The following is a 19,695-nucleotide window of genomic DNA, read 5'->3' as shown; positions in this document are numbered from 1 at the left end:
ACTTGCTTAAGAAAACACCTGTGCTGCACACTAGGTAAACGGGTAAATGGAAGAAGAGACTCCCATACACATCCTATGCCTTTGCAAGGTGGTTAGTGTTATGAGGTGGAAATTCACTGATCAACTGATTATTAAACCAGAAGAGGAACCAAAACCACCAATAAGGAAACTATTGGCCTTCTTGGAAACCAAATGACTTATTAGATTATAATGGCAAAGAACAGGTAGGGCAAAAAGGACGTTAATATCAAGTGCCACATATTATCCGGTCTCGTCTGAACTAAGAGGAAGAAGGATGTAACAACGACTATCTATACTAATGGGTCTAGGATAATATATGGAATGGGTAGCAATATTTTCTCAAACACTAAAAAGCAATCGAATTACTCAATAAGGGAATCTATAATTGCATTCACGACTTTTCGTTCACCGTGATAATATTCTTTAGTGAACTAGTCCTTTTTATTTCCATCCTTTTATATCAGAGTGCATAGTAATATTCACTCTGGGTAAAGCAAACTTCAAAGCAAGAGTAGGTGGAGGCTGTCCACAAGAAGGAGTTCTGTCGCCTCTACTTTGGGCAACCTTAGTAGATGATCTTAAAAATATATTCACATAACAGTTTTACTGTCTAGGATACACTGACGACATAGCAATTGTTGTCAGGGGCAGGTTTGCCCAGGTGCTGTCTGGGAGAATGCATAGCTCTCAATATAGTTAACGACTGGTGTAAACAAGAGAAACTGATAGTCAATGCTCAGAAAACACAAATGGTCAGCTTCACAAAAAAGACAGTACTACAAGGCCTAAGGCCACCGATGCTGGGAGGCAAAGAAACAAAATACCTTGGAGTTTATTTTGATCATAGGCTAACATGGAATACTCACATCCTAAAAACCACACAAAAAGTCACTATGACCTTGGGCAGATGTATAAGAATGTGGGGGCTTAACCCCAAAACGACTCTATGGTTATACACAAGGGTTAATAGACCCGTGATAACCTATGTCTCGGTGAGGTAGAGGACAAAGATGCAGCAAGTGGGAGCAATAAGGCTGCTAGGTAATACAAAAAGGCTAGCATACCTGTGTTCCTGTGTATTACGGTGGCCATAAAAACAACTTCTACATCAGTGTTAGTAGTCCTTCAGAATCTATCACCACTTCAAATTTTTGTTCAGGGCGAAGCCAGATCAGTGATGCACAGATTAATGCATAGTCAGTTACATGTAAGCCAGCTGTATGGTTCTAACAGAAAGCTAATTGATGAGCTGAAAGCCTATATTGTGATGGGACAGCCTATCAATGCAGCAGCAATGAGATATAACTTTGACAATAAGTTAAAAATTAATATACCAGACAAAGAAGACTAGAAGGAAGGTCTACCCACACAAACTGATGCTACCTGGTACACTAACGGCTCAAAACCATCGGAAGGTATGGGAGCCGGCATAGTAGGGACAAATCAAGGAATACATTTCCCGGTAAATCTATTAAAGGATGTTACAGTTTTCTAGGCTGAAATAACGACAATCCATCACTGCGTGAAGAAATAGAAAGGCAGGAAAGAACGTGTGGTTCAGCTGCCATCTTCAGAGATAGTCAGAGATTGTGTGTGTATGTTCTAAAAACTAAAAGACCATAGCAAGGTTACGATAGCCTGCGTACCGGGGCACGAGGATCATATGGGCAATGAAAAAGCAGATGAAATGGCCAAACAAGGCTCATCAATGCCATTCGTTGGACCGGAACCCTTCTGCGGCGTTTCAAAGATAGTAACAAGAACGGATACAAAAAGTGGGTAGCTCACAAATCTTTGGAATGGTGGACGAATTCAACAGTACAAAGACAGGCGAAACAGTTTATTACAGAGAATTTGCCAAATTTTACGGTTGACCTTATAAGCAAAGACAGGAAAAGAATGGAAGCCATAGTAGGTCTGCTAACAGGGCACTGTAAGCTGAATAGGCACTTAAAACTGATGGGATTGTTAGATGATGATCTGTGCAGATTCTGTAATCTGGAAGAAGAAACAGCAGAGCACATTCTATGTCAGTGTGAAAATCTGGATAATGTGCGGTTCTTTGCATTATGAGAAGAAAATCCAACGACAAATAGCTACATGGAAGGTTCAGTCTCAAAGCTATTAATCTTTTTAAAAAGGTCAGGCTAGAGAAAGTTATCTAGGAATAGATGACCACAATAGATCTGAAAAGGTCGCAGTGGAATAGGCCATAAGGCCACCTCTTTAAATATATCTCTCTATAGTTATTTTTATGCCCACAAAGCCAAAAAAATTAAAACTACAAATAAAGATGAGTCAGATTTGATTACAGAATAGGACCTCCACTATGTGCTTATACATATTTCGATTTCAACTCAATCGAATCAGAGCACTATGAGACAAGTCGTGAATGCAATTGGAGATTCCCTTGTCAAGTAATTCACCACTCTGTTCTGTTTTATATTTCCATCTTAGAAAGCGCAGAGGATAAAGAAATCGAATTTGAGTTTCTGTCTCATTTGACTTACGATACATGGATGGTGCTAGTTGCATCTTTTGTAGTTATTTTAATAATTACACTCAAAAAGTGAAAATATTTGATTCCAGTTCAGTGCTTCTACAGAGGTGCACCGATGAGATTATGTTGAAATCGAAATACGTATAAGCACATGGTGATGACCCTATTCTGTAATCAAATCCGAATCTTGTTTACTTTTAGTTTTTACTAAAAACGAAATGTTATTATTTAAACTTACAACAGTTAGTTTTTTTACACTTTAGCAGGCTTTGATTAAAATAAAAAAATATTAAAAAGCCCATAATTGGCGTATCTTATATGGATTATCTTTCTGCATCATATTCCATTCAGAGAACTAAATACGAAAAGATGATATTTTAAATATTAAATGGCTCTAACTAAAGTCCTGTATGAGGCAGATATAACTCTTCTTGGGGTAAAGTGACAAGTGACATACTGGTTAATGCCATATTTTATGATACATTATTTGCTTATCTGCATTTTCTGCTGTATTGTATTAGAAATTTGACGAAGTAGCCATATTATCCTTTTAAATGTTTGTACAGAACTGTTATACCAGATTATATTTCTACTCGTATGTTTTTGTTTTCAATAGTCCTTTATAAAAACTATTTTAATCATTCAATTTCAAACGCCTTTAGTAAAACTGGCAAACATAGTTGGAGAATTGTGTAATGTACCCGTAGTGCTAAAACGAATCTAATTAAGTTTCACATTCAATAGAAGTGAGAAAATCAATATATACCTAGTCCAGAGAAATAAGTTATTCTCGGGACTTTGACCGGTGAGGGATCTGACAAGTTTTTGAGTTTTATGCGCCTCATTCAATAACTAAAACCTCTATGTTTCCTTCAGTTAGTTGTTTCGGTGGATTTTTTAAATTATTTACAGTTTGAGGCCATAAATACACCCGTTTTTAATCCACCAAAAGAAAGTAGAAGATTTTAAACGAAAATTCAGGTAGCTATCTGATAAAACACGTTTAAAGCTTTAAAACAACGATTTAATAATGTATTGCACAGAAAACTGTGAAACGTAATAATCTAGTTCTTAATTTTCAATAAACTAATATGAATAAACTTTTCAAAAATTAACCTACAACCTTGATATTGTGTGAAGAATTGAGTCTGGTAATGTTTAGAAATGTTCTTCAAAGTTCAGAATGATTCATTAGTAGTAGGTAAGGGTTGTTATTTCAGTTACCTATCTTAAAAAGTTTTTTTGTAATAATCAAAGTCGGATTTTTTTAATGGCTTTGGATTGCTTTATCTATTCGCCCACGATATTAAGTACAGTGATGAGCGTGCAATAAGTAACCGACAAAATAACACAAAAGATGTAAAACGTATTAAGTTGTGAAATAAAAAGAAATGAAATTATTCGAGCTGGGAAATTTAGCGACATTAAGCTACACATTTACATTACATTGATTGTTTCCCATCTTCGTTGTGACAGTTTTAGTTGACTTATTCCTCTGATTCGTGTAAAGGTGGGAAACAATTAATATAATGTAAATTTATAGGTTAATATCGCTAAATTTCCCAGCTTGCCTAGTTTCATTTCTTTTTATCTCACATCATTTTGCATCTTTTGCGCTATTTTGCCGGTTATTTTCGCGCTCATCACCGTTTAATAATATTATACAGTATGATGCAAATGTATGGAATTAATTCATTATTTCGAAAGCTGTCGTCTTTAAGGAACAACCCCGAAACAGGTAAATTTTTATGTTGATTATGATATTCTGGCATAATATACCTAATATATTAGTGACGTCATCAATAGGGGTGAGTTGACGTAATCAATGATTTTTAAATGAGAATAATGAAAAATAGTCGAGCGGCAGGCACCCCCAAAAGGAGCAGGTACTGACCACGGAGAGGTGAATGGCCAATTTTAGTCATACTGTATGTTTTTGATGATTCTGAAAACGAAAATAAGGTATATTTTGAATTTTATATGGATGAACATTGTCAAAATCACAATTTTACCCTAAAAAGAAAAAAAATAAATCACGTTTTTTGCGTTTACATCGCTACAACCCTGTTCCATTTTAATATATTTTTTTTTTAATTTTTACAGTATATAGTTCTAACACTGCTGAACACAACGGTACCTGTTTCAAGCTACCGCTCTTAACCTTATAAAAGTTATGATTTTTTTAAAGTAAAAGGTGCAGATTTGTGCATTGCAAAGTTTAGTTTGAAATTTATCCTTTTAATCAAGTTTATGTTAAAACATGGAGTACAAAGAAGTTTTCTAGAAAGTTTTAGATCAAGATGTTTTATAGAAAAAAGAAAATAGGACAACTTTTAATATTGACATTAGAAATCCCCACAATAACGCTTGTTTCTCGAGATACCGACCATAGATGGTGAATCGCCAATTTTGGTCTTACATTATGTTTTTGAGAGTGTTGAAAACGAAAATGAAATTTATTTTAAATCTTAAATGGGGAAAGCTTGTCGAAATCGCAATTCTGCCCTAAAAATAAAAAAAATGAAATTACATTTTTTAGCGTTTAACTCGCTACAACTCCGGACCATTTTAATATTTTTTTCTAAAGTTTGTTCAGTATATATTGACCACTTTTCTGAAGAAAATTGCATCTGCTTTAAGCTTTTAGCCTTATCATTTTCGTGACCGGCTGACACGATCGTGAGCTCATGTTTATGTGGGTATCAATATCAAAATAAACATATTTGTTACTAGGAGATATGATATCAATATGTTGTGTCTATCGTGTATACATGGACTACAAAGAAGTTTTGTAGAAAGTTTTAGACCAAGATGTTTTACAGAAAAAAAAAATAGGACAACTTTTAATATTGACATTAGAAATCCCCACAATAACGCTTGTCTCTCGAGATACTGACCATAGATGGTGAATCGCCAATTTTGGTCTTACATTATGTTTTTGAGAGTGTTGAAAACGAAAATGAAATTTATTTTAAAGCTTAGATGGGGAAAACTTCTCAAAATCGCAATTCTACCCTAAAAATACGGTTTCGTGACCGGCTGACACGATCGTGAGCTCATGTTTATGTGGGTATCAATATCAAAATAAACATATTTTTCACTAGGAAAGATGATATCAATATGTTGTGTCTATCGTGTAACATGGACTACAAAGAAGTTTTCTAGAAAGTTTTAGATTAAGATGTTTTATAGAAAAAAGAAAATTCTACCCTAAAATTAAAAAAAATGAAATCACATTTTTTAGCGTTTAACGCGCTACAACTCCGGACCATTTTAATATTTTTTTCTAAAGTTTGTTTAGTATATATTGACCACTTTTCTGAAGAAAATGGCACCTGCTTTAAGCTTTTAGCCTTATCATTTTCGTGACCGGCTGACACGATCGTGAGCTCATGTTTATGTGGGTATCAATATCAAAACAAACATATTTGTTACTAGGAAATATGATATCAATATGTTGTGTCTATCGTGTATACATGGACTACAAAGAAGTTTTCTAGAAAGTTTTAGATCAAGATGTTTTACAGAAAAAAAATAGGACAACTTTTAATATTGACATTAGAAATCCCCACAATAACGCTTGTTTCTCGAGATACTGACCATAGATGGTGAATCGCCAATTTTGGTCTTACATTATGTTTTTGAGAGTGTTGGAAACGAAAACGAAATTTATTTTAAAACTTAGATGGGGAAAACTTGTCAAAATCGCAATTCTACCCTAAAAATACGGTTTCGTGACCGGCTGACATGATCGTGAGCTCATGTTTATGTGGGTATCAATATCAAAATAAACATATTTTTCACTAGGAAAGATGATAACAATATGTTGTGTCTATCGTGTAACATGGAGTACAAAGAAGTTTTCTAGAAAGTTTTAGATCAAGATGTTTTATAGAAAAAAGAAAATAGTACAACTTTTAATACTGATATTAGAAATCCCCACAATAACGCTTGTTTCTCGAGATACTGACCGTAGGTGGTGAATTGCCAATTTTGGTCATTACTCTGGGCTAATTACCAAAATTCATGGAAAAGTTATTTACCAGCAATTTTATTGCTAGAATCGAATTATAAGATCCTATATATTATTAATATAGGTATGCAAAGTCCGCAGATAGTGTGCTACTTTTTTTATAAACAAAATGGCGCCGACAAATCGTATTTTTTTCAATTAGTGCTCTATAACTCCGAAGATTTTACCTTTACAACAAAAACACCCAAATAAAAATTCACCGCAATTAAATTCTGCATAGAGATATGTTTCTCACGATTTGCTTTGACGAAAATTTTCCTCGGAAAATGCGGGTTTTCCTAACAAAAACTCTAATTTTGAAATAAAGTTTTAGGTAAGTAATTATAATCAATAATTAAATAACTTAGTGACATCAAAGCTTTCTTGGTATAGATTGTAATTCCAGAAGCCGGTGAAAATTAAATGAATATTTTAGCAACAATTCAATTGTTAATTAACAATTTACGATCGCAATAATAACCAAAATAATCATGATACATTGATCGAACTTATAAAGATTATAAAGATGAGACGCTTATTTAATATTTTATCGACAAAATATAAATTTTTCTTTTTTTTTGGAAAATCTTTAAATGAAAAAAAAATAGTTATAATACGCTGGTTTAATTAGTAAAGTACAAAGAAAGGTTATTTACCACCAATTTTATTGCTGGAATCGAATTATAAGATCCTATATATTATTAATATAGGTATGCAAAGTCTGCAGATAGTGTGCTACTTTTTTTATAAACAAAATGGCGCCGACAAATCGTATTTTTTTCAATTATTGCTCTATAACTCCGAAGATTTTAACTTTACACCAAACACAATTTAATTCATACATACATAGAGGCATGTTTTTCCGATTTGCTCCGACGAAAATTTTCCTCGGAAAATGTGGGTTTTCCCAACAAAATCTCGAATTTTCAAATAAATTTTTTGGGCCAGTAATTATTTATCAATAATTATATAGCTTGGTGAAATAAAAGCTTTCTTGTTATAGATTATAAATTCAGAAGCCGGTGAAAATGAAACGAATATTTTAGCAACAATTCAATTGTTAATTAACAATTTACAGTCGCAATAACAACCAAAATAATCATGAGACATTGATCAAACTTAGAAAGATTATAAAGGTGCGATGCCTATTTATTATTTTGTCGACAAAATATAAATTTTTCATTTTTTGCATAATCTTTAAATGTTAAAAAAATTGTTATAAACAAATTAACATTTCTCAGAAATTGTTTATTATATTCTAATTTTAAAAAATACTTAAAATACGTATTTCATAGGTCTTGAAAATGAATGCTTTAAAAAATTTTTCCAACCATTTGCAAAAAAATTATAAAACAGCAAAATAAATATACAATTTCCCCGTTGTTTATAATTTGTTTTAATTGTTTCAAAGCTTAAAAGTGAGTATATGGTACAGTCTAATTACTCACAAAGGATGTCAAAAATTAGTGCAATGGTTCTATTTTAGTCAAAGATTAAAAATACTTTTTTTTGTAATTTTTAGAGCAAAAGTAGGCCTGATGCAGAGTCGGAGCTAAATGGTCACTCGAAGCGACTGACATGCAGCATACATTATGTATTAAAAGTGTACGTCGCGCGGCCGGTCGTCGCTCCGAGTGAAAATTTTAGCTACAGTACAGTATTAGTCTACTTTCGCGGGTGTAAATTACAAAAAAAATATATTTATAATCTTTAATTAAAATATAACCATTAAACTGATAATCGATATATTTTTGTAAATAACTAGCTTGTACTTTAAACTCACTTCTACGCTTTGAAAGAATTAAAAAAATTTATAAACACCGTAGTAATCGTATGTTTACTTTGCTGTTTCATAAATCATTCATTTTCAAGATATTTGAAATGCGCATTTTAGCTATTTTTAAAATTATAACATACTTAATAATAACTTTCTGAGAAACGTTAATTTGTTTATAACTATTTTTTTTAACATTTAAAGATTATGCAAAAAATAGAAAATATATATTTTGTCGACAAAATGTTAAATAGGCATCTCATCTTTATAAGATTTCAAAGTTTGATCAGTGTATCATAATTATTTTGGTTATTATTGCGATCGTAAATTATTAATTAACAATTGAATTGTTGCTAAAATATTCGTTTAATTTTCACCAGCTCCTGGAACTATAATCTAAACCAAAAAGGCTTTTAAGTCACCAAATTATTTAATTATTGGTAGATAATTACTTATCTAAAATTTGATAATTAAAGATTTTGTTGGGAAAACCCGCATTTTCCGAGGAAAATTTTCGTCAGAGCAGATCGGGAAAAACACATCTCTATGCAGAATTTAATCACGGTGAATTTTTATTTGGGTGTTTTTGTTGTAAAGTTAAAATCTTCGGAGTTATAGAGCAATAATTGAAAAAAACACGACTTTCGGCCGCCATTTTGTTTATAAAAAAAGTAGCACACTATCTGAGGACTTTGTATACCTATATTATTAATATATAGGATCTTATATTTCGATTCCAGCAATAAAATTGCTGGTAAATAACTTTTCTCAAAAATGGCCTATTCTCCGATAATCAGCCCAGACTACATACATTTATGTTTTTGAGAGTGTTGAAAACGAAAATGAAATTTATTTTAAATCTTAGATGGGGAAAACTTGTCAAAATCACAATTTTACCCTAAAAATAAAAAAAAAATCAAATCACATTTTTTAGCGTTAACTCGCTACAACTCCGGACCATTTTAATATTTTTTTCTAAAGTTTGTTCAGTATATATTTACCACTTTGCACGAGCTAAGCGCAAAAAACGTGATTTAATTTTTTTTACTTTTAGGGTAAAATTGCGATTTTGACAATATTCCCCCACCTAAGATTTAAAATAAATTTCGTTTTCGTTTTCAACACCATAAAAAATATAATATAAGATCAAAATTAGCTATTCACCAACCATGGTCTGTATCTCGAAAAATAAGCATTAATTTATTGATTGCTTATGGCGATATTAAAAGTTGCACTATTTCTTGCCTGTAAAACCTTTTGATCTAAAACTTTCCAAAAAACTTCTTTGTACTCTATATTTTAAGATAAACTTGATTAAAAAGCTAAATTTAAAATTAAGTTACTCAACTTTTGCGAGTAAACGTTGCAATGCACAAATCTGCACCTTTTATTTTAAAAAATTAATAACCTTTATCAGGATAAGACAGAAAGCTTAAGCAGGTACTGTTGTCTTCAGCAATGTTAGAGCTATTTACTGTAAATATTTAAACAGATATATTAAAATGGAACACAGTGAGGTATAGCCAAAAAAAGAGATTTAATTTTTTTTATTTTTAGGGTAAAATTGCGATTTTGAAAATGTTCCCCCACATAAAATTCAAAATAAACCTCATTTTCGTTTTTAGCATCATCAAAAACAAACAGTATGACTAAAATCGGCCATTCACCTCCCGTGGTCAGTATCTCGAGAATTAAGCGTTTTTTGGGGGTGTGCCGCTCGTCTGCAAGGATTGTGTGCTTGCCCAGTTAAAAGATTATTGAATTGTCTCTATAGTACTATAATCATTAACATAATTATTTACACAAGGTATCCAATTTTTTTTTAAATTACATTAATTAAATTTAAAATAGATCTTGCTGCTGACAAAAAACAAAAAAAATATTTATTTGACAAACAAACATTGCTTTTTGCTTAAATTAAATGTTTAATTCGCCAAGACGCGGTCAAATCAAATAAACATTTTTTTCCTGATATATGACAGTAGGAAATGTATTTTAAATTAAATAAATTACATACATTCTTCTTTTTGTCTAATTAATTTTGAAATTAATTTAATTCCAAAAATTTGTTGGTCACCTTGTATAAACAACTTTGTTAATGTTTATATTACTGAATAGAGAATTGAATAGCCTTTCAAGTAAACTATCAAACGACACCTATTTTTAATTAAAAAAATCACCGATTACGTCATCATACCCATATTGACAACGTCACTAGTATGATATGTATGCCAAAAACTCATAATTTAAAAATAAAAATCGACCTTATAATAAAACCTAAAAAAACACGAAAGCCGAAGCGGAAATATTAAATTGGCTAATAGAGATAATATCCTCTTCATTTCATCCAGACCCCTAACCAATTTAAGCTGTTTTACAAATATATGCCTTCCACTATGCCTTCCTTAACGACTTATTATCACAGTACAAAACAGGCACAGTAATGGAGGAAAACAGACCATTTTAGACCTTGTTTCAGATGAATAATGACGCAACTGTAAATAGGGTTGAAAATGGGGGGACTAAATTAAGATAATGAAATTCGGACCAATAGGGATGAAATTAAAAGCTGTAAGAATAAACGGCATACTAAATATTTAAAAATAGTTTTTTTGTACAGAAAAATTTTAAGATCAATAATGACGTAACGGGATATAGGGTTGAAAATGGGGGGATTAAATGAGGCACTCAGAGCAATGAGAGAACAGTGGCCTAACCCCAAAAACGAAGTTTTGAGATAAATGCAATCTTAGCATTCGTATTTCCATTATGATTATGGGATAACATATTTTGTAGCGCCATTTAGACAAATATAAAGGTAGGTTGTGTAGACCCTTGTTAATCCGATGATTTAATGTTGCTGCTTTTATTGCCCAATCTGTGACTTAGGCCACTGTTGCTCTGAGCGGCTCAAATTACGGTAATGAAATAGGACTAAAAATAAAAGCCATCATTGTAAGAATAAACGCCATAACGATGGTCCTGGACGATTACTTCTCATTTAATCCCTATTTTAAATATTTAAAAATCGTTTTTTTGCTGTCCTGAGAGATTTGGCTTTTTGCAGTTACGTCATTCTTATTACGGACCGGCGATATCTAAATATACAAAAGTAATTTTAAGATAAAAATATTCTTTTAGTTTTAAAATAATATGTCAAATTATATTAAAAATCTTTTACTTTATAGGCAAGAAATTTAATAAACTTGACCCCTATATATACTTTATCACAATCAATCGCAATAAATTCATACTGACCTGTATCAGTCGTTTGAAATGTGAAGGCCTCAGAAATGGGACTCCAACCGAATTTGTTTCTGGCCTGAACTTTGGCTTCGTAATTTTGGCCGGATTCTAATCCCCGAATTACATAGCTCATAGATTGAACTCCTGGAGATTGAGTAGGAGCAGCGGGTAAAATTACATCCCTCCAATCTGTTCGCCTGTCTATGAATTGTCGTCCGTAACCGTAGCCTACACTGTAACCTACCGCTGCATAAGTTTTGTTTTCCTAAAATAAATATAAAAATTGCAGTACGTTCATATTTGAGACTAATGGTTTGTAAATATTTAGTTTAGAAAGTGGTAACTATTTTGGTATTATAAGTTTTTCTCAATTTGTTTTTTTTATTTACATAATGGAGAAACCGATAAATTTTATATGTGATTACTATCAACGATATTAGCCAAAATCATTCTTAAAGACATCGATCTCTCAAAAACAAAATAATATTTACCTACAGCCTAAATCAGTAATAGATTTGTAGGTACGTAATAAACTTGATATTTTTAATAAAATTAAGCAAAATACTTAAATAGGAAACTTATTTTTTGTTACATTTCCTGTTTTATCCAATATCGCCATTGGAATTTTTTGGAAAATAAAATTTTTAAAATGAAACGATTTAGTTAAAAATGTAAAACGAGCTAATGCTTTTTATAAATGTTATGACTCTTATGTACATAATGTCAATTTACATATTATATGTCTTTATATTCATATTTATGTGGCTTTCATCATAAAGACCAATGGTAACACATCAAGACCAACTGAAATACAACGAGGTGTCAGACAGGGTTGTGTGTTATTACCGATACTGTTTAACGTCTACTCTGGGGTATTTAAATATTACGTTCGCTAATTTTGCGAACTATCGCACACTTCAAGAGGAATCAGGATAAACGGTCAAAGAGTAAATAACATCCGCTATGCAGATGACACTGTTTTTATGACTGATTCGGATCAAAGCTATCAAAATATCAAGAAACATAAAAATTAATCTCTTCCAATATATGTAAACCAACAACAGCCCTAATAGGTATACCAATACAAATACCTTGGCTGCTGGTTAAACAATCAACTTGATTATAAACAAGAAATAAGAGTGAGAATAGAAGTAGCCCTTCAAGGCTTTATCAAAATGAAAAGCTTATTTTGTGACAGTAGCATCAATATCAGGCTCACATGTCGTTTTGTGCATTGCTAGGTATGGTCAATACTTTGGTATAGAACGGAGGCCTGGACACTTAACATAACGCTGATGAATAAGTTAGAAGCTTTTGAATTTTAGCTTTGTAGAAGAATCATGAAAATACCTTGGACAATCCATACTACCAAAGAAAATGTTGGAGATGTGTATAATGTACAGATATGGAACTGCTAAAGATCACCAAACTTAGAAAAGTTAGCTATCTGGAACACATCATGAGAAACGAAAAGTACGGCCTCGCAACGGTTATCCAGGGTAGACCTGAAGGAAAACGAAGTCCCGGTAAGTGACAGATTTCATATCTTAGAAATATTATCAGAGACTTCACTGGTCTTGATTCAATATCTTTGTTTAGAGCCGAATTGGACAAAGACAGATTTTCCAGTGTAGTCGCTACCCTCCACTAAAGGAGACAGCACAAGAAGAAGACACATTTATATATAATATATTATATAATATATATAATATATATAGTATATATAATATATATAATATGTATAATATAAATGTTTAAAGGCATATAATATGTAAATTGATATTATGTGCAGTTACGATCACTGAATAGTTTACACCTTATTTTTTATATTGTAATACTGTAAAATTGCAGTGTCGTACGGATTTGATAAATGTCAAAGTCAAAAAATTTCAAAAAGTCAGTGCTTGTCAAAAATTTCACGAGTGTTGAAAAATAAAATAACGGTATCGAACTCCTCCAAAATGGTTATAATAAATTTGAATGATGCGCAAAAGCAAGAGCAATTGCCAAACTCGAAGAAGGTTGGTTTTTAAGACAAGTTGCTGCAGATTTGGACGTGAGCCATATATGTGCATATGGAAAATCAAACAAAGGTTGGATAATTTGGGATATGTATAAAATAAAATCTTTTAAATAACCTATTCTATGTGCACCACTGATAACGTCAGTTTGACTTAAAAGGTGCGTTTAAACGAGGTACTAATTTAAAAAATCGGCTCCTAGATACGTAAGCCTGTAAACTATTCAATGACCGTAACTGTACATAATATAAGGAACACAAGACTGATTTATGAAAAGCATTAGTTTGTTTTATAAATCCGTATAAAACTATTATAGGTCTGGATCCCGCGTATGAAAAAAAAGTTGATTAATAGCAAGCTGAAAATTTGTTAATAGCTTAAGGGTGTCTAGTCGGATAAACTTTGATATATGGAAACACTGTAACAGGGGCAGGACAGGAATTATGACAAGTGATGAATAGCAGTCTGATTTTTGCATGGAGTTTAATCTCTGTTCGGAGAGTTTAAGTCTGTTCTGTCGGACACAATAAATGTGCCGTTTTCGTGGTCTGGCCGTTCCAAATTTTTAACCTGTTCCACAATTAAAACTGCCCCTGTTACAGTGTTCCCACATATCAAAGTTTATCCGACTAGACATCCTTAAGCTATTAACAAATTTTCAGCTTGCTATTAATCAACTTTTTTTTTCATACGCGGGATCCAGACCTATTATAGAGACATTAAAATATTAGTGTTACTATTTCTGGAGTGTTGGCAAACAGATATGTAGCCAATTAAATAATCTAAAATGCTACAATATAACCCACATATATTTTTTTCTACGAGCGTGCAAAAATGTCTACTTTCGCGCACGCATTTTAGTTTACAAAGCTTCACTTTTCCGCACGCGTGTTACTTTTCCGCACGCGGTTTTTACTTTTCCGCACGCGTGTTAATTTAGATATGTTAATATGGCCTTAAAGTAATTATAATACATGCAATGAACTAATATTAAGATATTATTTACTAATTTATTTCAAATATATCTTATTGTGTTCCTGTTTTAACCCGGCATTGGTCGCTAGGTAGATTATTACGCGAGTGGTCGCGCGTGAGATTTTCTCTCAGATATCCAAATTTTGCCTTTTTTTTTACAAGATAAAATTTTTAAAACGGCTTTTAAACTTTTTTTATTAACTAATAATAAGAAAAAATAATTTAACATAATATAGATAATAATATAATAAAATAAAAAGGAATAATCGGAATTAAACCAATATTAATCAATCTCTGTATCTTGATAATTTACGGCACAGCACAAAAATATAACAAGAATGCTCTGGAAAAATTGATTGATGACAATAATTACAATTTTTTTACATTATTTCAGGTTTTAAGTGCCAAAATAAAATTAATTTTTATGTACAGTTCGTAACGCAGGTGGTCGCTTGATGAGAGAATGTCTCACTTGAAGCGCGCTGACTCAACAATTGGGTGATATTAGGTCAACTGAGTCACTATCTAAGCGGACGAGTCTATTAGATTGTCGAGGGCGGATAGTTAGGAGACTAGAAGGAACTACAGAGCGTATAATTTCCCAGAAAAAAAATTCTGTGCAATTTTCTGAAACCGTGAGAGAAAATCTCATATAGCGATCACTGGCGGGTTAATGAAATTAACGCGACAATTCGATGAAATAAAATTATTTTGACATAATATTCGAAAGTCAAATCGGTAGACAATAACAGTCGTTTTGAATCATCGTCATGGAAACCAAGATCGTCGTCAGGCTAAAGAATTATATTGAAAGTTTGGTTTTGACAACCTTGTCAAAGAATTAATTTGTGTATGTAGTTTCATATTAATTAAATTAATTGATTAAAATTAAATTGATTAAGATCAGGATAGGGTCTTGGAATCTTGGTAGTCTTACCGGTAAGAGTCTGGAGTTAGTGGATGCGCTCAAACGAAGAAGAGTTCAAATTGCTTGTATTCAAGAAACTAGGTGGAAAGGACAAAAGGCGAAAAAACTAGGTGATGGATATAAATTGTGGTATGTAAGGAGTAGTAACACCATAAATGGAGTTAGTATAATTGCTGATAGTGAAGTAAAAGATAACGTAGTAGAAGTTGTAAGAACGACTGATAGAATGATGTCAGTGAAATTTGTAATTGATAAAGAGGTATTGAATATTGTTTGTGTGTATGCTCCTCAAACAGGTCTGGGTGAGAATGAAAGAAGAGCTGTATGACCAATTAGAAGACGTACTGAGTGATATTCCAGCAGAGGAGAAAGTTATAGTAGGAGGTGATTTCAATGCACATGTGGGCCAAGCCAAGACAGGATATGAAACAATACATGGGGGATTAGGCTTTGGAACTAGAAATGAAGCTGGAGATGACATGCTAGAATTAGCTACAGCATTAGATATGGCGATTGTTAACACATTCTTTAAAAAGAGAGAAACTCAAATAGACTACTTTATGATAAGGAAAGAAGATATACGTAAATGCAAGGACTGCAAGGTAATAGTTAGTGAGACAGTAAGCCAACAACATAAGCTGCTTGTTCTGGACATCGAAGTAAAAAGTGAAACTAAACAAAAATATCAGAAAGGACCACAAAAAATCAAGTGGTGGGTGCTAAAAGATGAGAAGGAAGGTCTATTCAGGGAAAGAATAGTAGAAAAAATATGTTGGAACATGAAAGGAAGCCCTAACACAATTTGGAGGAAAATGGCCAATATTATTAGAGAGATGGCTATTGAAATACTTGGGAAAACGTCAGGAAAGAAGTTTGAGGATGAAGAGGTTGTTGGTGGTCAAATGAAGCACAAGGAAAAATAAAACAGAAGGGAAAATTATATAAAAAGTGGCAAGAAACCAGATCGGACATAGATCTTCAAAACTATATGGTCGCCAAAAAGGAAGCGAAAGTAGCAGTAGCAAAAGCTAAAGCAGAAGCGTATTCAAACCTATACGATCAACTTGATACCAGGGAAGGCGAAGCAAAGATATATAAAATAGCCAAACAGAGAGCAAAGAAAGCAACAGAGATTTTAATCAGATTAGATGTATCCGAGATGAAAATAATAAAATACTAATTCACGAAAATGATGTCAAAAAGAGATGGAGAAATTATTTTGACAGTCTATTAAATGAAGAATTTGACAGACAGCCTGTGGAGTTAACGGAGACAGTAACAACAATGGTTACCAGAATAACAAACGAGGAAGTGGCTCAAGCGCTTCAAAAAATAAAGAAAGGAAAGGTCTATTTAATAGAATTATGGAAGTTGGACAAATGCCAGACGAATGGAGAAGCAGTATATTAGTACCTGTCGACAAAAACAAGGGAGACATACAACAATGCACAAACTACAGGGCTATAAAACTACTTAGCCGCTCCTTGAAAATATGGGAGAGAGTAATTGATAGACGGATACGTGAAGAAACCGAAATATCCGATAATCAATTTGGCTTTATGCAGGGCAGATCAACAACAAATGCAATTTTCATTGTTAGGCAACTGATATAAAAATACAGGAATAAAGAGACCAACGCTCATATGGTATTCATTGATTTTGAGAAAGCATATGATAGAGTTCCTCGACAGGTTCTGTGGTGGGCACTCAATAAGAAGGGAGTCCCTGGCGAATATGTAAAAATTGTGAGAGATATGTCTGAGGGAGTAACACTTAGTGTTAGGACAGGTGTGGGAGAGACTGATAAATTTCAGGAGAAAGTAGGATTGCACCAAGGCTCGGTGCTCAGTCCTTATTTATTCTCATTAGTTTTGGACCACATAACAGCGAAACTACAGGGTAGTATTCCATGGTGCCTAATGTATGCTGATGATGTAGTGTTAATAGGAAATAGTGAAAGAGATTTAGAAAAAAACTGGAACAGTGGAGACAAGCTCTGGAGGAAAAAGGTTTAAAACTTAGTAGGACAAAAACAGAGTATTTGGAATGTTCATTTAACGATGGAGTTACTACAAATAAAATGGTATCTTTGGATGGTGAAATGATTGTGAAAAGTAATAGTTGTAAGTAACTAGGATCGGTAGTACAGAGTAATGGAGAAATAGATGGAGAGGCATGCAGTATAGTTAGGGCTGGATGGATGAAGTGGAAAGAAGCGAGTGGTGTGTTGTGTGACAGAAAAATTCCAATGAAGCTGAAGGGAAAATTCTATAAAACAGCCATAAGACCGGCTATGATGCACGGAACTGAATGTTGGGCAGTGAAAAAGAAAGAGGAACAACGAATGCATGAGGCGGAAATGAGAATGCTTAGATGGATGAGTGGAGTGACAAAGAAGGATAAAATTAGAAATGAGTATATTAGGGGAAGTCTAGGTGTGGCAACAATTGATGCCAAAATGAGAGAGCATGGGTTAAGATGGTTTGGTCAAGTTCAACGTCGAGATGTTAATCACCCAATACGAAGAATAGCTTAAGTGCAGATTCCTGGAAGGAGTAGGAGAGGAAGACCAAAGAAGACCTGGGGGGAGACGATAAGGCAGGACATGTTGTTAAAGGGGATTAACATTGATATGACCCAAGATAGAATTGTGTGGAGAAATGCAATTAGGGAAGCCGACCCCGCATAGGGATAAGGCAAAGAGAATGATGATGAATTGATTAGGATTTGGTAATTTTTTAAAGACTCTTACAAAAAATATTGTTCCTAACTCTTGCAGAAAGTCTCTTTTCCGCACTCGACTGCTTGCCGAACTCCCGCTTCGCGTCGTTCGGCAAACTGCAGTCGCGTGCGGAAAAGAATGACTTTCTGCACTTGTTAGGAAAATAACTATAACGCACAATAAAAGTATTCGAAAATATTTAGGACATCATGCATACAATATCGGAAATAATTTGACGTAGGTATTCACTTTAAACGGTAAAAAGTGATATACACATAAGAGGAGAAGTTCGACATTGTAGCCAGTTGAAAATTGAATAGTGAAAATAACCCAAGAGGAGAAGTTGCCAAAGTCAACATTGTTGCCAAACTTATTGTCTTTGTTTGACCTGGCATTCGAAAGGCATTTGAAAAATGTGCTAAAACAATCAAATTTGGGCGAATGGCTTTGGCAGAAGTATAATTCACAATATTACTTTAAAATAAGTTTATTTCCAACTAGTTTTCTCCTCAGAAAATCGTTTTTAAACCTGCAGTACTTGCGTGGGATACTAGTGTAACCCACTTACCGGAAAAGCGCGAATTTGTTCTTATATAGTGCATGTGATTCACCAGCTTCTAAGTAAGATTTCCAGACAGCTTCCTTAAGACTTTGGTGAGGGGTGTACGTGCGCATTTTCTGTTATTGTGAGGTTAAATTTGGCGCCTAGGCACATATGTATCCCACGCGACCTCTGAATTTCATTGTGAGCTACTGACGAAGCGTCCATGTAACCACTGTTATCATTGGTAACAGTTAAAAATCTTGCAAATAAATATTTTATGACTACTATGAAATAATTCCATTTATATTTTTTACCAACCGAAATATTTGTTAATAGTATCTTATTCGGTAAATAGCCAACTAGATGCACGAAAATATTGGCGAAATTATTTGAATCCGTTACACGTTATTATACCTACGTTGGGCAGTGGTAACGCAGGAGGAACCTCGCTAGACTAGCTCGTTCCTGAAATTTTTGAAGGAGCGACGGCTCTAGAGACGGCGCGTGGGCCCGCTGTGTATATCAGTATTGTAACCATTTTTTGGTTTGGTAACGTTGGTTGAGTACCTGTACAGATTACAGTGTGCGTGCATTTAAACATGGAAGAGTGTTGCTGCGCATTGCAAAATTTTGATCAACTACTTGAAAAGTCATTCTCCTTGTATATTTTTTTATATATAATTGTGAAGAAAAAAATGAGATTATTAAAAATGGAAGACTTAAAATATAAACAATAGTTTTCAAAATATGTTCTTTTTCCTACTTGTTCATTTTTTATTATAATTTTATGGTAGAATAATCTGTTTAGTTTGTTTATTATTTATTGTTATACCTATTACATATACATAATTACATACGTATAATTTGGGAACAGTGATTTGTTTAATTTTATCCCACGGGATTGATAACAAAAATTTATATTTGGGAGGTTTAAACAAATTTTTTTTAATAA

The 19,695-nt window shown here is 33.0% G+C and overlaps 1 protein-coding gene across 1 annotated transcript in view; it reads right to left on the bottom strand.

The window, feature by feature from the left end:
• The window catches only part of LOC114339634 (uncharacterized), a 384,539-nt gene that overhangs the window by 70,552 nt on the left and 294,292 nt on the right, over positions 1-19,695 (bottom strand). The window contains exon 4 of the mRNA XM_050652825.1: positions 11,566-11,818. Coding sequence (XP_050508782.1) covers positions 11,566-11,818 — 253 coding nt within the window. The remainder of the gene's footprint in view (positions 1-11,565; positions 11,819-19,695) is intronic.

This window comes from Diabrotica virgifera, chromosome 6 (genome assembly GCF_917563875.1).
Source record: "Diabrotica virgifera virgifera chromosome 6, PGI_DIABVI_V3a".
NCBI classification, from domain to species: domain Eukaryota; kingdom Metazoa; phylum Arthropoda; class Insecta; order Coleoptera; family Chrysomelidae; genus Diabrotica; species Diabrotica virgifera.
The sequence above is the reverse complement of the archived record's forward strand: the minus strand, read 5'-3'. Positions and strand labels throughout refer to the sequence as shown.